Below are 21,275 nucleotides of genomic sequence, written 5' to 3'. Positions count from 1 at the left end.
CCGTGTAGGTCGGAACGTCTACCTTGACACGTGGTCGCACATTTTGCACGGGGGCCTGCGCTGTGTTCTGCAGGGCGCTCGCGAGGCTCTGCATAACTGACAGCGCATTCTGTAAGAGTACCTCGCTCGAGGGCAAACTGTTGCCCGAAGACTCGCCTATAGTTGAGGCGCGTGTCGTAACTTGTGGCGGCGCCTCTCTGTTCGCGTCGCGAGATGCCGGAGCGCCATGCGGGCCGCTCTCCGTCGTAGGCCTACTCTCTGCTAACGCGGTCTCTGCACCCTCCTGATCATCCCGCGTGAAACGACCAAGCTCTACGCTGTCGGAAAGTCCTAACAGTACCCCCGCGTTAGCCAAAGGATCGCCACTCTGCGACGCGACATCAGACAACATTGACAAATCTTGGAATTCCGACATGCCTGTTATCCTACGTGTGGAAGAGCGCCGGTACTTGCTCGCGTCCACAGAACTAGCCGCGTTGCCAAATTCGTTACGTTGGGCGCCAGATGTAGGGGCTGGCCTATGTACGGCTGACGCAGAAGCCTATAGCTAATGTTTCAGCCGCACACAGTCGTTCCGTGCACGATTAACGTCCCCCAACCGTAGCTTGCCTCATTGCAGCTACTACTACGGGTTCGGGCGAATAAGGCAACTGGCCAGATCAACAACAAACACTTTATTGCCAAGCGTTAGCAATCGCGCGTCACTGTCGCGGGGGAGATACTACAGATAACAAAGGTGTTGACGCTTACACCTCGGTCGTGGACGTCCTCGGCTCGCAGGAGGGGTTGCGGGTTCGTCCTCCTGGGATGGTCGCTGGTGTCAGAGAGAGCGAGCGACCGTTTGCCCGCTCGTTTTATTCCCCGACCCGATTTCCCTTTCCCTGACGAGAATGGTACCTTTCCTCGCTGAGGGAGAGGGGAACCTGTTCCTGGCGCCGGGAAAGGGGGAATCGCACGCGCCGGCCGTGGGGGAAGGGGTCCCCGCAACCAGGCGCGTGCGCTGCCCTAAAAGGGAAAGGGAGGCTGGGCGCACCTGCTCCCCACAGTAGGAATAACAATCTGCAAAGTTTGGCAGCGACTTGCTGCACCCCTGGACGGCATTTCATTTTGTGCATGGAGCCTTTCACCAGTCCGAGTTCCTGGTTGAAGAGGTGATGAAATTCAGAAAGAGCATTGGCAGAAATTCTTAGGGTTTTTGAACCTGAAACTTGTGAGCAGGACAATGTTGCACCCTCGATGGTTATGTGGAGACTTCGTATAGCATCCAACCCAAGAAGTGAAGAACCCTCTTTCATCACGTAAAATGTGACAGCAGCAGTGGTATCATTGTACCGAACGTTTGTAGAGAAGTATCCGAGGCTGGGAATGCATTTCTTCAAATAGTCCTGAAGAACAAGGTATGAGTCAAGTAGTCTGGTCCCTGAAAAGTACTTCTTGAAATCTTGTAAGTTAAGCAATAATGCGGTTTCACTGGTGTCAATGAGGAAATGAATGTGGTGTGATGTGGCCAACTTGAACAGTAATTTTCAGTGGCGAAGGACAGCTAGAGCGTTCATCAATGTAAAGGATCGTAACTGTGTTTGTTACAGCAGTATCTTGTACTTCATTTACGTTCCGTTGAGACAAGCCGACATTTGATGAGCGGCATACAGCTTGGTGGTGATCTGAATTTCCACAGGCAGAACAAATGCAATTGAGGGCTTGACAATTGGAAAAATTCACGTAGTTTTAATGAGATTCACATCTGTAGCAGACACCTGATTCAGATCGGTGTGATCCATCCTGGTGGCTTGCAAAATTTGATGTAGTAAGACGAAAGTCGTGATGCCCGTGGCCATGTTGGCTTCCTGCAGAGTTCTTTCAGGGAAGCCGTTGGCCATACTTTTGTTATTGGTGCCCATCTTGTGGACCTGGATGTAATCCGATTTTCTCAACTGGTGCGTTCACGAATTCCTGCATTTCGAGTTCGGTACGCTCCTCTTCCTTCGCAATTCGTATTGCTTGCTGTAAGGTAAGGGTAGGATCCAGTTGCAAGAGTCGTCTTCGCACATTTTGTGCAGTTATTCCGCTGAGCAGCTGATCACAAACCATGAAATTGGCGGATGCACCAAAGTTGCATTTGCTGGCCATTGTCTGTAAAGCAAAAACATAGTCGGTAACTGATTCTCCCGGCATTCGCTTGCACATTTTGTAGTGCTGACGCTCTAGGGCTTCATTGCTTGGAGCGTTGAAAGGGTTCTCTAGCAGAGTGAGTGCTGCGATATATTCATCCTGGGTGCCTTCGTCCCGAGTCCCATCTCTGCTTTCCACCTGGTCCTGTGCATTTCCTAGTATTCAGTAGAAATTAAGGCCCTCAACTCCGAATGTGTTAAGTAGTAGACTTTTCTTGAGAACGGGCCGGGCGGTGTCTCTGGCGGTGACGTCGACGTACGCCTGAAAGACATGGTCCCATTTGCCCCAAGGCACAGGAGGGGCGCTTATAGTTTGCAGGAATGGCAAAGGAGCAATCACAGAAGTCATGCTGGAGCATTGAGGCACTGACGAGTCACAGTCGCCAGTATGCGTTGGCGATTCACTGGTGCCAGCAAGTATTCGCCAAACATGCAGGGGTGGCCGCAGTTGGCCTAACGCATTTCCTGTAGCATGCAAGTAGGGTAGTGCCCTCTAAATGCGGCCGAAAAAATAGCAATCCGCGAAGAAAATCGACAGAAAATGCCGATGAAGTATGTAAGCTGCTGACTTGTTCCCGCCAGAGCACTGTAAAGAACTTCATACTCGGCCGAGAAACTGGAGGAGATTGTTTATTCAGAGTGCGTGCATTGGCGCGTAACAATGGTTACCAATATAGCCATTGTGTGACGCCATGCGACACATAGCATCGAAACCAAAACTGATCGGAGGTCCATGAAATGCCCAACACCACACAGGTGGTATGACGTCTACCTTTCAGCCGCTCGATGTTGTACTAAACAAGCCATGCAAGGACCGAGTGCAGCTGGAGTACCAAGAGTAAATGTCTGGCGACAACCCAAAGACGCCGACAGGCCGTCTACAGAGGACTCCGTTTGCTACTGTTTGTGGATGGGTGTTTTTTTCCCGGTGTTTCTTGCCAGATTCCATGGGGGAGAATGTTATCAAGAAATGTTGCATCAGCAACGCACTGGATGGCACAGAAAACGACGCACTGCGGTAGGGGGCCAGCAAGAAACTCTCGTCTTCAAGAGGCAGTGCTGCTTCGTTTGACGAATAGGAACAGTTGCGATGGTGGTTCAGGGGAGCTCTGAGGATTGCGGTGCGGTGTGCCCAATTCGCAAATAAATGTGTTTCGGCAGTTTTGGCTTGTTTTTCTTTTTTTCTTCTCTTTTTTGGTCACCTAAACTTGGGAGGTCAACATATATTTTCACTCGATCTATAGTTCGGTTTATATGGTAGTTACGACTGTCTAGCAGTTGTGTGTTGTAGTGACACGTATTCAGAAGGAATACAGCCACTAGCGTGGGTCCAGTCTTAGCGAGCCGCGGGGCACGCGTTGTGGGGTCTCCGCAAGGCGAACGCGCGCCTCGCCACGCCACGCTCTTGGAGTGGACAGACGCAGTGGATACGGTCGGTACAAGGTACACTACATGCATACATTTATTAACTAATTTAGACGACGATATCGTCCGCCGAATGATACATCAATTTTAATTAACACTAAACCATGCAAACAACATAACGGAGTGACACACTAAACACACAATGACATGATAAACACACACTAACACACCCAACACACTAACACATACCCAAGGCGGCGTCGCCAACGCCTGACCTTCCACGTGGGACCCCGGCGCGAAGCCCGCGGTGCCGAGCACCGGGGGGGCCCACGCGACAGACAACCGTTCGCGGCAGCCGCCACGCGCAGAAGAGGCTCGCTCAACGCTCGCCCACCACCAAGGCCTCCCCGCAGGGGCGCCTGCGCAAGTAGGCGTTTGGTGTGTAGCGACACCACAGACCCGAGCTAACGGCGGAGTTTCTACTCCCTCCCACGCCTAGCCGTGCGTGGCTTTGCCGTGTCCGGGGAAAAGGGAATCCTGGGGGTTGAGCCGACGCTGGGTGATTGGACCTTTAAGGCCCCCCGGCAGAAGCAACACACCCCTTTGGCCCCGGCTTCACGTAGACGGCACCCCTGGGCTGACCCACCTAGGGGAAATCGGCAGTCGCCTTTTCCTATCTCTCTCTGCCTATATCTTCGTCTTTATCTCTCACTATCTGTCCTGTCTTCTACTCTCTTCTGTTTACTTCCAATTTTCCTGGCGGCAAGGGTTAACCCTGTGCAAATAGCCTACCTTGGTCTAGGCTATTTGGTTATGGCAGTGTTGGGTTATGGCAGTGTTGTACGGCTGACGTCTGCAAGCTTTCAGCACCTGTAAACTTGCAGCGTCCCCTTGTTGGGCTCCGTGGTGGGTGGCCGCCAACGCTGCTGAACAAAAATAAGACCGGCATGCATAGCGCATTCTTTTTACTATCTGATCGTACCAGCCTAAAGCGGGTACGCACCGACGACATAAATCTCTTCAACCAGCCAATAGAAACTTTTCCCCACTTCCACGTCATTCACTGCGAAAAAACCGGAAAGCAAGCCAGGACCGTATCTCCTTTCGTAGTTGCCAGGTGTCTTACGGAAACTCTTGGGGCTGGATACAAAGTAACCAAAATGGCGAGCGGAGACCTTCTTCTAGAAATTCGGGACAAAGCACAATTTGTAAAGCTAAACAGCCTCTCAACGTTTGGTGACGTACCGATCACCGTAACACCACACCGATCCATGAACACCACTCGCAGAGTGGTATCTGATGCAGACTTACTTGAGCTCACCGAGACTGAACTTTTGGAAGGGTGGAAGAGCCAAAATGTCAATAATGTACAGAGAATTATCATTCGAAGAGATAATAAGGAAATACCAACGAAACACTTGATACTCACGTTTGCATCCAGTAAACTACCAGATTCCATTCAAACAGGGTACACAAAGACATCTATCAGGCCGTATATACCAAATCCTCGTCGTTGCTTCCAATGCCAGAGGTATGGCCACGGCTCTAAAACCTGTCGTGGTCGCCAGACTTGTGCACAATGTGGAGTCCTAGGCCACGCGTCCGAGAACTGCAAAGAACCGCCACACTGTGTAAACTGCGAAGGAAACCATGCCGCATATTAACGCTCCTGCACATACTGGAAAAAAGAAAAAGAAATAATTACATTGAAGGTGAAGGAGAACATTACGTTTAAGGAAGCACGGCGAAGAGTTGCTCCATTCTATGGACCTACATACGCTGATGCGGCGCGTCGGGGCACCGCCGCACCAGCCCTCGCCACCCCTTCGGCCCGCGCAGAGCGAGCCGTCGGCTGCGGCACCTGCCCCCAAGGCGGCTGTAGCCCAGGCTACACCGCCTACTTACTCCCAAACAGAGACCGGAGACTCCAGAGTCTTCGGGTCTCAAGGCCTTCCCTCACCAGGCGAGGCCCAAAATCCAAACTAACAGCCCGCACGTGCGGGCATCCAGTGCCTCCGAGGAGGCAATGGATACGTCGGCACCCTTGGTGCCGAAAGAGCGGCGTGGCTCCTTGGAGCGCGCCAAGAAAACAAAAAAGCAAATAACAGGGCCTGGTGACGGCCCTGTTAAGTGAACTCAAACTCCCCGTCTAAACAGCCACTCGCTTTTCGTACACACAGCGTTATTTTACATTCACCATGAACACTCAAATTATACAATGGAACGTCAGGGGCCTTCTCAGAAACCTTGACGACATCCAAGAACTCCTACACGAACACTCACCAAAAGTGCTGTGTGTACAAGAAACACACCTTAATTCAAAACACACAAATTTTCTTCGTAAATACGTTATTTTTCGGAAGGGCCGTGATGATGCCATGACATCATCCGGAGTTGTTGTCATCATAGTGAATCAAGGAATTGCATGCACACAATTACAACTCCAAACATCCCTTGAGGCAGTGGCTGTTCGAGCGGTTCTTTTTGATAAACTGATCACAATCAGCACCATTTACATTCCTCCTAGCTATCAGCTGCAAAAACGTGATTTACACTCTTTAATTGATGAACTTCCGGAACCTTATGTTCTCCTTGGAGACTTTAATGCGCATAGCAGGCTATGGGGTGACTCTCGGTATGACGCGCGAGGTCGACTGATCGAACAGTTCCTTCTCTCGTCGAGCGCGTGTCTCCTAAACCGAAAAGAACCAACCTATTATAATCTCGCCAATAACACCTACTCCTCCATAGACCTGAGCATAGTATCTCCATCTCTTGTGCCTCTACTCCAGTGGAAAGTCGTCAGTAATCCGTACGGAAGTGACCACTTCCCCGTAGTTTTGAGCACAACGACAGTAACTGAGTGTCCATCACGTGTTCCCAAGTGGCTCATAAACAGAGCCGACTGGGAACAGTTTTATACTATTGCTAGTCTAGGTTGGAATGACATCTGTACTTTGAACATTGATGTTGCGGTGAACTACTTCACAGCGTTTTTGATCGATGCTGCAACAAAATGCATCCCACAAACAAATGGACACCCTGGAAAACGACGTGTGCCATGGTGGAACTCTGAATGCCGAAACGCGCGCAAACAGCAAAACAGAGCTTGGAGGCTGCTTCGGAACTCGCCGACAGCCGAAAATCTTGAAACCTTCAAGAAAATAAAGTCTCAAGGCAGGAGAACGCGTCGGCAGGCCAGAAGAGAAAGCTGGCAGAAGTTTTTATCAGGGGTTAATTCATACACACAGGAGGCTAAAGTCTGGGACATGGTCCGTAGGATAGCAGGAAAACAAGTACACACACTTCCACTGGTAAACACTCAGGGTGATACCTTGGAAGATCAGGCAAACTTCCTCGGTGCACACTTCGAACAGGTATCCAGCTCGTCCCACTATACTGACACTTTCCAAAAATACAGAACAAGAATAGAAAAGCAGAAACTTGAACACAAATCCACTAGATATGAGGGATATAACCAAGCTTTCAGTCTTGCTGAGCTCCGAACATCTCTGAACTCCTGCAGTACTTCTGCCCCAGGTTCTGACCGTGTGATGTATGAAATGTTAAAGAACCTACCAAACGAAACCCGAAAAACTTTACTTTGTTTGTACAATGCTATGTGGTCTTCTGGCACTATTCCTACCTCCTGGAAAGAGGCTATTGTTATTCCCATTTTGAAAGAGGGCAGGGACCCTTCTTTAGCTTCGAGTTATAGGCCTATTGCACTTACAAGCTGCTTGTGCAAAGTCTTCGAAAAAATGATAAACTGCCGACTTGTACACTTTCTTGAAACAAACAATTTGCTCGACCCATTTCAGTGCGGGTTTCGAGAGAGTAGATCCACGACAGACCACCTTGTTCGTATCGAGGCACAGATCAGAGACGCCTTCTTCCATAAACAATATTTTCTCTCTGTGTTCCTCGATATCGAAAAGGCTTATGATACAACATGGCGTTTTGGAATTCTAAGAGACCTATCCCACCTTGGCGTGCGCGGAAGAATGTTTCACATAATCAAAAGTTACCTGTCAAACCGGACATTCCATGTCCGAGTGGGCACGGTTCATTCCCAAACATTTGTCCAGGAAACAGGCGTTCCACAAGGTGGTGTACTTAGCTGCACACTTTTTCTCATAAAAATGAATTCCTTGCGCTTGACCATCCCTCGCAATATGTTTTATTGTACATATGTCGATGACGTCCAGCTTGGCTTTAGGTCTTGCAATCTGGCAATGTGTGAGCGGCAGGTTCAGTTAGGTTTAAACAAGCTCTCAAAATGGGCAGAGGAAAACGGATTCCGACTGAACCCACAAAAAAGCACGTGTGTCCTGTTCTCCAGAAAGAGAGGCATGCACTGCGAAACCGACATTGAACTGAACGGTCAGCGTCTGTCTGTTAATACGGAGCATAAATTCTTAGGATTAATCTTGGACAACAAGTTGACCTTCGTACCGCACATCAAGTATCTAAAAAGAAAATGTTTAAAAGCCATGAATGTTTTAAAAGTGTTGTCACGTACTAGGTGGGGTAGTGACAGGCAATGTCTCATGAACCTATATAGAAGCCTCATTCGCACCCGCTTAGATTATGGGGCCGTTGTTTATCAGTGTGCGACTCAAAGTGCTTTGAAGATGCTGGACCCCGTGCACCATTTGGGCATCCGCCTTTCTACGGGTGCTTTTCGCACCAGCCCCGTAGAAAGCCTTTATGTTGAGTCAAATGAGTGGTCGCTTCATCTGCAGAGAACTTACATGTCCTTTGTTTATTACCTTAAGGTGAAAGCAGACAAGAAGCACCCCTCATACTCTACTATTAATGATTTGTCGAGCTCAATTTTGTTTCAAAACAGGCCTTCGATGAGGCAGCCCTTCTCTATTCGCCTGAAGAGTCTAGCTGAGGAAACTGGAATCTCACTAGAAAACAGTTTAATGGCTCCTGTAGCATATCCGCCACCGTGGCAATGGCAGACTATAGACTGCGATGTGTCTTTCCTAGAAGTTACAAAACATGCACCTGTTGCCCATATCCGAACATACTTTTTGGAACTTCAACACAAATACACATGTCCTGAGTTCTTCACAGATGCCTCCAAGACTAACTCCTCTGTGTCCTACGCTGCTGTAGGCCCATCCTTTTCGGATGCTGGTCCACTACATTCACGCACAAGTATCTTCACAGCGGAAGCGTACGCGATACTTGTGGCAGCTAAACACATCAAACAATTACAAATACAAAAAGCAGTAATTTATACAGACTCCCTAAGTGTGGTAACGGCTCTGCACAGTCTTAAAAAACAAAAAAACCCAGTCCTTGTCTCACTTTACTCCATTTTATGCACACTTTACACACTCAAACAACATGTTGTAGTGTGCTGGGTGCCAGGGCACCGTGAGATTCAAGGCAACGTGAGGGCGGATCAGCTCGCTGCATCCGTGCACAAAAGCACTGCCCCTACACCCATATCAATCCCGGCCCTCGATCTTAAACCATCCCTCAAACGAAACCTCAGAGTATACTGGCAGAGCAAGTGGTATACACACACACAAAACAAACTACACGTTATTAAGCCACACCTTGGTCATTGGCTGCCCGTATCGAAATCGCGTTATACAGAGGTAATACTAACGAGACTCAGGATAGGACACACATACACGACACACACACTCCTTTTGTCCGGTGGCGATCCACCATTGTGTGACAGATGTGGTGAAGCATTGACAGTCCTTCACATTTTAATTGAGTGCAAACAATTGGACACTGTAAGAAAACAACACTTTCCATTACCCTACCGACAACATATACCTTTACACCCTGCAATGTTCGTCGGTAGGGTACCGCTTTTTAGTCACAAATCATTGTTAGCGTTTTTTAAAGAAATTCATAGCTTTCATATTATATACCCGGGCATCCCGTAGCATGACCTCTCCAGAGAGGTTTTTGCTACGGTGGTTACACAAGAAAGCACTTGCCTCACGGCCCTTGGACGCAAGGGTATTAACGAGTGAGGCACTTGTGCTAATGCCATACATATCCACCATCGTCTTTTATTATCACCAACTTTTGTCATCTATTCACACCACACACACCTTTCACGGCATGGTCATGATTTTATTACTTGTATGTTTTTACCCGCCTTACCGCGAGGAATTTTATGGCCCTCATACAGCCGCTTATCGCAATCATTGTCCATTTTTTTTAGTAAGATGAACTGGCGCTCTTTGGTCGTGAAATGGCCCTTGCGCCATAAAACATCAAACATCATCATCATCATCACCACCAAGGCCTGCCTTCCGCCAGGGGCCACCGCCGGCGCTACCACTCTACCAACAGTGGTACTCAAAGCGAACACAACGCCATCTATCGCCCGGCGGTGGTCACCACCAAAATAAAGCCTTGGGGCGAGACACGTGCGCCACGTGGCGCAGACAACTTTACAGGGTGGGGGGGTGTCAGCACCCCCACATTCCCCCAACCTTAAATCAAACCATATCCCGAAATCAAAAATTAGCTACACAAGCTTTAACAAAAAAAATGATATCGCACGACCATAATGTCCTTGCACCACGACACCGCCGCTGGTCGACACTGCTGCACTGTCCGGCTAGACTTCACCTCAGTACCGGCCCCGCAACAGCAACGTTGCCGTCGGCGCGACGATCCGTCGCTAGCGCCGACACGTCTTCCAGTTGCGACCAGCACTCGCGAGGGCGCCGGACTGCAGGCAGATGCGCAGGTCCCAGGCATCTCCATCGCCCGACCTCACGACCGCATTCCTGGCCAACGACGCTGACGATGTGCAGGACAGCCGGCCGTGGATGACATCCCTCCCGCTGGATACATCAACAAAAAAACAAAACTCGAAAGAACAAAGGAGCGCGGCCTAGGGGAGGGAGCTTCAGGCTTTTCGGCCACGTGGTACGGTGGTAAGTACTGCTAGCTAATACATCGGTGGCAGCCGAGACGCCCATCAAGATAAAACAAAAATCACTTTTCCTAACTCGTGCTGACAAAAAAAAAGTGAGGGAAGCGGAGCGCGACACCTCAACGCCACGATTCACCTAGTTGTGCCACGTGCGACAGGCGGCTGCGTAGAGCCTTAGGCCTAATGAGTCGCTCGGCAACAACCGGCATCCACCCAGCCTAGGCGCAGAAGAGGCAGCCGCGAGGAGACGTCCACTCTGTGAGGTGGCCCTATCGCTCGCCGCACACAGCAGCTTACCGAGCGATCGGCGTCCACCGCCCCGGGCGGCTTCATGACGCCTTGGCGTCGAGCCGCAATACAAGTCAGCAACGACGCCCGGCTCCCTGAGCCCAAAGAGATAGAAGAAGCTATTCACGGAAAATCGGACCACCCACGAGGCTTCCGTACTCACTCGCTTCGGGCCTGGCCTACAAACCACGTGCTCTAGGCCTTGCTCACCCCAGGATGCGGACCGCATGGCTCTCGTCCTAATTCAACAACGTTTTTGAAAACTAACAACAAAAAATAACAACACTTGCGAGCAAAAAAAAATAAATAGAAAGTCAACCTGCCGACAAATTGAAACACGTTACAAAACCAATCTCCTCGCTTCTCAACAAAGCACACCACCGACGCTAGCAAAGAAGTCCCCCCTAGGCCTACTCTACTCCGGCTCTAACAAAATCCCTGTACCGAACCGCAAAAACTGTCGTCCGATACTCCAAGAGCCCCACGTTGGGCGCCAGTGTGGGGTCTCCGCAAGGCGAACGCGCGCCTCGCCACGCCACGCTCTTGGAGTGAACGGACACAGTGGACACGGTCGGTACAAGGTACTCTACATACATACATTTATTAACTAATTTAGACGACGATATCGTCCGCCGAATGATACATCAATTTCAATTAACACTAAACCATACAAACAACATAACGCAGTGACACACTAAACACACAATGACATGATAAACACACACTAACACACCCAACACACTAACACATATCCAAGGCGACGTCGCCAACGCCTGACCTTCCACGTGGGACCCCAGCGCGAAGCCCGCAGTGCCGAGCACCGGGGGGCCCACGCGACAGACAACCGTTCGCGGCAGCCGCCACGCGCAGAAGAGGCTCGCTCAACGCTCGCCCACCACCAAGGCCTGCCTTCCGCCAGGGGCCATTGCCGACGCTACCACTCTACCAACAATGGTACTCAAAGCGAACACAACGCCATCTATCGCCCGGCGGTGGTCACCACCGAAATAAAGCCTTGGGGTGAGACACGTGCGCCACGCGGCGCAGACAACTTTACAGGGGGGGGGGGTGTCAGCACCCCCACAGCGTCAACCATCGCCGTGCAAGAACATGATACTGCTCAATGTCGCAACACTTTATTGTCTGGCAACACCAAAGTGCAGTACAGCCCATTGCAAAGGCGCGGCAGGAAAGCAAATGGGCATATCCACGCCACCGGGGAGAAGTACTACACAGAGGTGCTGCGAGCACATCTCCGTGGTAAAAGTGATCAACGGAGACACTGGGACCAAGGCTCGATTGCTCAAGCGAAGACAAAGGCACTCACGTTGGCTTCGGAGAGATACGGGTCAACAAAGCTTGGCCACACATTAGAACAAACGTACTGCTCTTTGGCCTAGCGTACGCAAAGGGGCAACAAAAGATCAGTGTTCGCCTCGGGCGCGAGGCGCCGTCAACGAAGTCTGATGATCACCAAACAATGGGAGTCGACGGATGGAAAAGGGAATGCGTGCTCACCCTTAGCTGTCCCGGAAAAATCTAACTTGCTCCCGACACGCGCACAAAATGTCCCAAGAGACCAGACGTGCGGCGCCACAGTCGACATCCGCTACTGGGTGAGAGGAGTTATGCGTCACTCCTCGCTCTCCCAGCACGGGAGACAGCGAAAAAGGGTAGTCATGTCGAAACGTGAGAACGGCAGAAAAGGCAGCAAAGCCCGCGCTAAGGCGGCGGGCTAGCCTCAATTCCCACAGTGTCAGGTGTAGCCATGCAACACCTGACATATTATATCATTGTAAATATATTATTTTCAAAAGCCATGATAAGGCTGACGTCCATAATGTCTGCATAAAATTTCAAAACTGCGCTATTGAAGAGATTTCTACGTATAAATTTCTAGGTCTTGTTATTGAAGAAACTATGAGCTGGACACCTCACACAAGCAAGATCTATGCAACCATGTGCAGGTCAATTACAATAATATATAACGTTAGATCGTTGGTACCTAAAAATTGCAGTTTTACTATGCTCTTGTTCTCTCTCTTCTGCAATACTGCCTCCTAATCTGGGGTACCACTACTCAAACAAATTTTTGCCCCGCCGCGGTGGTCTAGTGGCTAAGGTACTCGGCTGCTGACCCGCAGATCGCCGGATCGAATCCCGGCTGCAGCGGCTACATTTCTAATGGAGGTGAAAATGTTGTAGGCACGTGTGCTCAGATTTGGGTGCACGTTAAAGAACCTCAGGTGGTCGAAATTTCCGGAGCCCTCAACTACGGCGTCTCTCATAATCATATGGTGGTTTTGGGACGTTAAACCCCACATATCAATCAATTACTCAAACAAATTTTGATAGATTATTAATTTTACAAAAAAGAGTTGTTTATTGTATCGGAAATCTTAAATGAAACGACCAAACAGTGCAATCGTTTTCCAAGCTTCATATACAAAAAACTTATCAGCTATTTTTAAACTAAAGCTTGCTATGAATACACATAGACAAATTTACATGACCTTCAAATCCTGTCTCCATCTTCATTATCTGTCCATTCTTAATATCACCTTAGGCACAATCAACTTGAAAAGCCTATGTTTCGAACCAATTATGGTACTTTTGCCTACTTAATGCCACATAAACAACCAATAAATTGCAAATGTGATTCAGGCCAACTATTCGACATACCACCTCTGAAAAAAAGTTCGAGGTTACCATTTGATTAGCTCCTGATCCTTCTTTTATATTGTGCAAATGCCATCTGTACCTTTTTCACTCCTATTTATTTTATACTGTTCTGTACCGTTCATCATCAGGGCTCAAAAAAGAATTTCATAGATGTGGTATTTGTTGTGTACTGAATGTAGCTATTTTTCTTATTGTGTTTGGATTGTCTGTATGCTGTGTGCTGTATTTTTACCATATATTGTTACCTATGTTTGCCTATGCTCCACAGTGTTTCACTCCTGAGCAATGTATGGGTAGGGGGGCTTTTGTCAGGCAGTCATATCTGCCTTTAGCCCCTTCGTCTCAGACAATGACTGTCTGAATAAAGTTCAAATTCAATTCAATTCAAATTCAGCATTCCTACTGTCCAAGGCTATGTCTGGTGTAGCACCGTGTTTAGGGAGAGATAGAGGTAAGCTGTAGTTACTTCTTGTGCCATACGTTTTCTCACAGTTAAGTTTGTCCGACTGTCAGCAGCAATTTCTTGTGCTATGACATCCGCATTGCTTGTGATGTAGCTGTAATTATGTTACCATGGTCATTGGGTCAGCAGGTGCCTGAAAAATAAAATGTCTGGTATATGTTTACTAAGCTATGCATAAAGCAAATGGCTCATTTTATCTAGGTGGGGCAGCCAAAAGCCAGTCGCCAGAAAGCGAGCGCCGAAAGCGAAGTGTCGCAGAGTCGCTGGAGTCTCTGCACCGAGATTTTCGTGACTACCAGTGTTACACATGGCACCTGGAGCCAACTGTGCGCCTCCTCTCCTGGGCAGGGAAGGGCATCGAACCTTACGGCGTGGACTATATTTTGCACAAGCTGGGCTTTTCACATGCCCGTGTCACTATCCCCAAGTGGCTACAGCGCGGATGCATGGACCCCTTGGACCTCTTCCTCTCCCTCATGCTTGAGCGCATGCTTAAGGCTGTGCGACACTCATAATTTATTCGTGTTGATATTTAGTCTTTTAATTGTGCATGTACAGGCATGTTGGTTATGTGTGGTGAAATACATGAAATAAACAACACAATGTTTAAAAAAGTGACTTGAGCTTTCTTTCTTGCTCTGCGTAAAGACAATGTCAACATTGTCCTAGGTATCCATGTAGAGATAAATAATTTCAAATCACAAACAGCACAATAAACTCGACTACTGTATACAAAGCATTTTGAATTATTATGTCAGCTGCACAACAAGCTGACAGTTGAATATGGTTGGCAGCCCAGTTGCCAAAAGGTCTTGCTTTAAAAAAACAAGCTCTCTTCTTTTCTTGTAGATGAATCACTGCCAGTGTGGAGACTCCAATGTAGGCAATTTTTGACCTTGGCTACAATGTACCCTTGGCACGTAGCGCATCCCTGCCATTATGTTTACTTTAGAAGGACTGAAAGCTGGGCCAGCTGGTGGCAGTACTTGAACATATTTTAACACAGTGCACGACTTCGCAGACACAAGAGAAAGAGACAAATCTTTAACGGAAAAAAAACAGTTGAACCTTCACACTCACGTGACCACACTAAGGCAAGAAAAATCAGATTAGCTGACATTTCGAACAATGAAAAAACCTTGATACTCCTCACATGTACTCTCCAACAGCATAAAAGTTGAGATATCGTGCTATCTAAAAACCTAGCCTCTATCATGTACGGCTATAGAAGGCACGCTAATGCATTGTTCACCCCATTTTCTAGCTGCCAAGACACACAAACCAGAGATTCTGTTCTGAGCAGTTATCACAAGGAGAGATACCTGGCAGAGTGTTGTATCGTGCTACCTGAAAAATAATTTACAGGTGCTGCAGATTGATGATTTAGTACGTAACTCTGATGAACTTGTTAAATTTTTAGATCCTTGGCTCTTGTAATGGCTTCAGTATTGACGTTTGTGACCTGTACTATATTAATTTTGAGTTGACAAAAAGTGTGAGACTGTGTATTATGGAAGATAATGACAAAGTGAGTTTTTGTAACAATACAGGTATTTCTGTGAACAGCTTTCTAAAGATTCTTTCCTTCTACTTGAATATTACATTTGTTGAATAGGGAGCTGGCCTTTACTTGCAATGCTCTGGTGTTTGCATAGCCTCACAGGTTGCTCCTGTTCTGAGCAACATTTTTCTAAACAGTGTTGACAGGTCTGTTCAGGAATCATTCAATCATCTATATTTAAGATAATTAGGTATGTAGATGATTTTCTTGTTTTTGTTCAGGCGTCTTGTTTTTAACAAACAGTAACTGACAGTATCCATGTTTTCAGGAAATGTGGTCTGCGCTTGTGTGATAAGTGAAGTGCGTGTTTCGTTAAGTGCGCGAGTGCAACTAGTGTCCGGTTTAAAATGTGCGCGAGTGCACCGGCATAGGGAAGAAGACAACGACGACCGATGGTGTGGACGCGCACTTTCGCGATGTATTCGGTGAGAAAGACGATGGGCAGACGAGGCGCGTGAAGTTCGGACCAATGAGAGGCCCCCACGCTAGTTTGGAAGAAGCCCGAAGGAAGAACGGGGCAGACGTGGCCGGGACGCGACGGAGGCAAGCAGGCTACCAGGGCGCGGGGGTGGCGGCCGAGTTCCTGAGGCAAGGCTGCTGCGGGCTCCCACCTGGTCGGGCACTCGAGCATCATCTATCGTCTGGCGTTGGTCAGGCCGCTCGTCATCTTGCGTTGGCCAGGCTGCTCGTCGTTTGGCGTTGGCCAGGCTTCTCACCATCTGGATTTGGCCAGGCTCGTCCCGTTTCCAAGGCTACGTCCCAGCGTCGGAGGACGAACGCTGAGAGGTCACTGACCTTGGTGCGCCCGGAGTTACCTTCAACCACGAGCAACGCTTGGACCTCTGATCTACCTTGTCTGCACCCCATCGCATCAACCCTCGCCGTCTACAAGAGTGCCGCGACCGAACGGTGACAGTCGCTTTTGCTATTGCGGAACTTACGCATCCTTATCATTTCGCGGTCATTAGGTTAACTTCTCCTCGAATTTGTGTGCTTTGTTTGTTTTTCCTCTTATCCCTTTCTCTTTATCTAGTTTATTGAAAATATATTTAGTTGTTTTTCTTGTGTGCATAAACGGTCTCGTGTTCTCTTTACCGATGTGGGTTTTCTCATCGGTTTGTATGCACAAGAACCTACACGAGAGCTTGTGGGTTGACTAGCCTCGTGACAGCTTGGAATTCCCCTACGAGTTACCATTAAACGATCACCTACACTTTCTAGATATCCAATTAGAAGTACAAAATGATGTGTGTTGAAAGTATAGCCCTCGCTCAGCAAAACCGCTCCTAAATTTTAATTCAGGCCTTTCGAATGTTATTAAAATGGTATTGCTTTTTCATGTTTGCGTTCTGCACTACTTAGGTCTTGCTCTCATCGAATGGGCACTAGTTTCTCGAAACAAGTGACGAGACTAACAGATGCAGTTTTTCCGAACGCTAGCATCTGGCAAACTGTTCGCAAGTTGACCAAACGAGTTAAGAAAAACACACAGTATAGCTACTCGTGCAGATCCAGAGCATAGGAAATCTTCAGCAGTACTTTCATGCATACACAAATTATAGCACAATTTGAAGAATGTTGCCAATCGGTTTAAAGTAAGTGTAATTTTTTCGTCACCTAATAAGTTGAATAAGGTTTGTGGGATGGTTGAATGAAAACTTAAAGGGACTGTCTACTGCTCGGAAAAATTTTTCTAACTGGGGTGCTAATCAAAAGATCACTCATCGCATCGGCAACAATGAGCATGCTTTCGGGCCAGAAAAAAAATTTCGAATTTTAACTTGAGGTTGAAAATCGATAAAAAGTGATCAACGGCAGATGTGATCACTCTTGACAACATATTGCTAGGACAAGAAATCGTCGCAGGTAGCTTAAAAACAAACATGTTTAACTTAAACTTGTATTTTATACATTTGAGACAGCTATAGGTGGTGCCAAAGACTAGTTTTTGCTTTTTTTTTTCTTGCACGTTCATATAGGCGCCAGGCGGCGCTGCTGGCGGAGTGTTCGCTTGCCTGCATGCCTGCCTGCAAACGGCAGAGAAACCCGGCCCCGGCTTCCACCGCCGCTCATGAGAACAACGAAAAAGTGTGTACATGCCTAAAGCGACCACTGAGATATTTGTTTTATAATTAAGCAAACTTGATGAAGCCTGCAAAAACCACACATGGTTTCAGTTTTTGACTTTCACCGGCACCAACCAGGGTTGTGGGAATTCATCCTACCGATGAAAGGAGACAACGCGGACAGAAAACTTAGCTCGAAGCGGTGAAAAGTTTTCTTTTGTAGAAGACCGTTTCGTAGAAAGAACGACGCAAGTGCGCGCTTGAATACCTTCGGGACTTCGGCGGTCCTGCCTTCGAGGTATTCTATTAGGGCCTTAAGTTCCGGGTCGGCCCGCTGTCGTTCAGCGAAGTCGTCGGTAGTTATCGTTTCCAAGAAGTAGTCGTCATTCGGGTCGTCGGGTAGCGGTTGGTCGACAGGCGCACGAGAGAGACAGTGAGCGTCGGAGTGTTTTTTGCCGGACTTGTAAATGACAGTAATGTCATATTCTTGAAGTCTCAGGCTCTATCGTGCGAGGCGACCTGAAGGGTCCTTCAAGGTGGCTAGCCAACACAAGGCTAACCACCTTCAAAGTTGTGAGCGACCACCTTGTGGTGGTCGCTCACAACTTTGAAGGGCCTGCCGTAGAAGTAGGGGTGAAATTTTGACGTAGCCAAGATGATGGCAAGACACTCCTTTTCTGTTGTGGAATAATTTGCTTCTGCTTTGGATAGTGATCGGCTGGCGTAACTAATAACCATTTCAAGTCCGTCAGCCCTCTGCACAAGAACGGCGCCAAGACCTACGCTGCTCGCGTCAGTATGTATTTCTGTCTCGGCGAATTCGTCGAAATGGGCAAGTAATGGAGGCATCTGGAGGCGATGTTTAAGCTCCTGGAAAGCGTGTTCCTGTGGCGTTTCCCACTTGAACTCCACGTCGGCCTTGGTAAGGTTAGTGAGAGGATCGGCGATGCGGGCGAAGTTTTTCACGAACCGCCTATAATAGGCGCACAGGCCCAGAAATCGGCGCACAGCCTTCTTGTCAGTGGGCGGCGGGAAGTCGGCGATGGCGGCTGTTTTCCGTGAATCGGGATGAACTCCAGACTTGCTGATAACGTGCCCCAGAAACAAGAGCTCCTCATACGCAAATGTGCACTTTTCTGGCTTCAGTGTGAGCCCGGACGTCTTGATGGCTTGAAGTACAGCTTCAAGGCGCCGAAGATGCTCGTCGAAACTCGAGGAAAACACGACGACATCGTCCAAGTACACAAGGCAAGCCTGCCACTTCAATCCTGCCAGTACTGTATCCATAACGCGTTGAAAAGTTGCAGGCGCTGAGCAAGGGCCGAAGGGCATCACCTTAAACTCGAAGAGGCCGTCCCGTGTTATAAACACCGTCTTCTCTCGGTCTCTTTCGTCGACTTCGATTTGCCAATAGCCAGTCTTGAGGTCCATTGACGAAAAGTACTTGGCGTTATAGAGCCGATCAAGTGCGTCGTCTATTCGTGGGAGAGGATACACGTCCTTTCTTGTGATTTTGTTCAGGCGGCGATAATCGACGCAGAAACGTAGGGTCCCATCCTTTTTCTTCACTAACACCACGGGGGATGCCCATGGACTCTTGGACGGCTGGATAATGTCATCCCGCAGCATTTCATCAACTTGTCTCTTCATGGCCTCACTTTCTCGCGTCGAAACCCTGTACGGACTCTGACGGAGTGGTCTGGCATTTTCTTCGGTTATAATGCGATGTTTCGTGATTGGGGTCTGCCGAATTTTTGATGACGACGAAAAGCAATCTTCGTATTGCAGGAGCAGGGCCTTGAGCTGTTCTTGCTTATCGTTCGGAAGTCTGGAATTGACGTCGAAAGCTATGGGAGGGGCTTGGTTCCTCTGAGCAGGTTCCGCAGAATCGGCGAGGGCGAAAGCACTGGTGGCTTCGAATGTTCGAACATCTGGTGGAGGTGCTGCTTCGTTCATATACCGGACGCCCCCGTCAAGCCGTGTACCCAGCACCTCCACCAGATGTCACGGGGTCGTGACGTGGCCGAAGACAGGAAACTTCGTGTTGGGATCTAACTGTTTATTTGGGCGAACCTGTGCCCGGTAAACGGAAAGTCTAATTACAGCAGCAGTCTTACACAGATAGCAGTCTCGGACTGATAGCGGCGAACTGAGCGTCGGCCTTCGATCAACAACTGACAAGCGGCGAAGCGCGTCGGCATTTATACCCTTGCCGTCGAATGTTCTAGCGTTATCGCTGGCGGTGGCGTAGGTTCCAGAACAATCTGTACCGTTCGCACAGTGGGCGTGATCTTATCGAAATGATCTACTACAGTCCGGAACCTTCTCGAAAACTGCAGGCGCGGTTTGCGCTGAGAATCTTGTGGTGTTTTGGGACGATAACAAAAACTTGGGAAATGGAACGTGGCATTATACAGAGTATTTCAAGAAATGTGCCCACTATTCTTTAAGAATTACAAAAGGCAACACTGCGTGCTACTTGCAGAGTTGCCTTTCTGTGGCAGAAGGCAGCTTCAGATGGGTACAAACATTCATCACGGCATTACTTATACAAAAGACAGCCTTTCTGTGATTTTCAAAGAATATTGGACATATTTCTTGAAACACGCCGTATACTCACACGTATCCCGACATGTTGCGGACTGCCATTGCACACCTATCTTTCATTAAGCAAAAGTTCCATCGACACACAGAGATCAAACCTCACGAGAAATGATTTAAGCTTATAATATAAAAAAAGGGACAAACAATGCATTAGCATGCCTTCTATAGCCCTACATAGCGAGGTTAGGTTCTTAGATAGCACAATATTTTTTCATTGTTCATTGTTTCATTGTTTTAAGGTTTTTTCATTGTTCAAAATGTCAGCTGATCTGCTCTTTCTTGCTCTGGTGTGGTCGCATGTGTGTGAAAGTTGAAGTGCTCTTTTTCTGTGCAAGTTTTTTCTAATAAAAATTCAGTTGCGGGTCAGCACTGCAGTTTGTCTCTTCTTTTTTTTGTGTCCATGTAATGGTACACTGTGTTAAAGTATGTTCAAATTATGTTTACGTCTGGAAGGCGGGTTGTGCAGTGTTATGTCGTGTGACTCCTGGTGTCATGTAAACACACTAGTGTGTTGATGTTCCTGTACATGCCGCTGGTTGGAGCTGGGCCTCCATAGTGTCTGTTTTCTGTAGCCCATGCTGTAGCCAAACCAGCATGGCCACCAATCAGCATGGTCATCTGACCAGTGCCACGCCTGCCGATTGCATCTCTTTCCCTCCTTCACAAAGGTGCAAGAGCTATAGTGACTTAGAAGAGATGTAGCGGCATCACCAGAGGGGTGCGCCTGGTTTCTAGGTGTCTCCTTACGCTCTGGGTAGCCGCAAGGGTTGGTAAGGTCATTGCTGCTCCTTTTCGTACTGCAGGTGGTGCATACAATTGGGTCCCACGTGCTAGTAACGTACATTGGCTGGACTTTGATGTGACCGAGGAAGGGTACAGGCTGCCACCCAGGCACCGGAGAAGGAGAACTCTTGCTAGGCTTCTTGCTTACAAAAACAACACACGTTTCATTTACATATTTACGGGAGTTTGAAAACACAAGAGACGCGTATTTACATGAGATGCAAGAGGGCCAGCAATGGCCAGAGAGAGCTCCCAGCACATGTGCTCTTTATATCCTTGGCTCGTGCACATGCTTCTCATCAAGCTTTTACAGCAGAAGGTGTTATCAAAACTCAGGTCACGTGCAACGCCATGGTTGTCCTCAACC

The 21,275-nt window shown here is 48.3% G+C and overlaps 1 protein-coding gene across 5 annotated transcripts in view; it reads left to right on the top strand.

Moving 5' to 3' along the window:
* tweek (transmembrane protein KIAA1109 homolog tweek) overlaps positions 1-14,512 on the top strand; it is a 1,194,469-nt gene extending 1,179,957 nt beyond the window's left edge. For all 5 annotated transcript variants that reach the window (XM_075882507.1, XM_075882492.1, XM_075882501.1 and 2 more), the window contains one exon: positions 14,096-14,512. In XM_075882507.1, the coding sequence (XP_075738622.1) occupies positions 14,096-14,409 (314 nt within the window). In that variant the 3' untranslated portion in view covers positions 14,410-14,512. The remainder of the gene's footprint in view (positions 1-14,095) is intronic.
* The last annotated feature ends 6,763 nt before the right edge of the window (positions 14,513-21,275 follow it).

Source organism: Rhipicephalus microplus, chromosome 2 (assembly GCF_043290135.1).
Source record: "Rhipicephalus microplus isolate Deutch F79 chromosome 2, USDA_Rmic, whole genome shotgun sequence".
NCBI lineage: Eukaryota > Metazoa > Arthropoda > Arachnida > Ixodida > Ixodidae > Rhipicephalus > Rhipicephalus microplus.
This window is presented reverse-complemented; position numbering and strand designations above follow the sequence as displayed.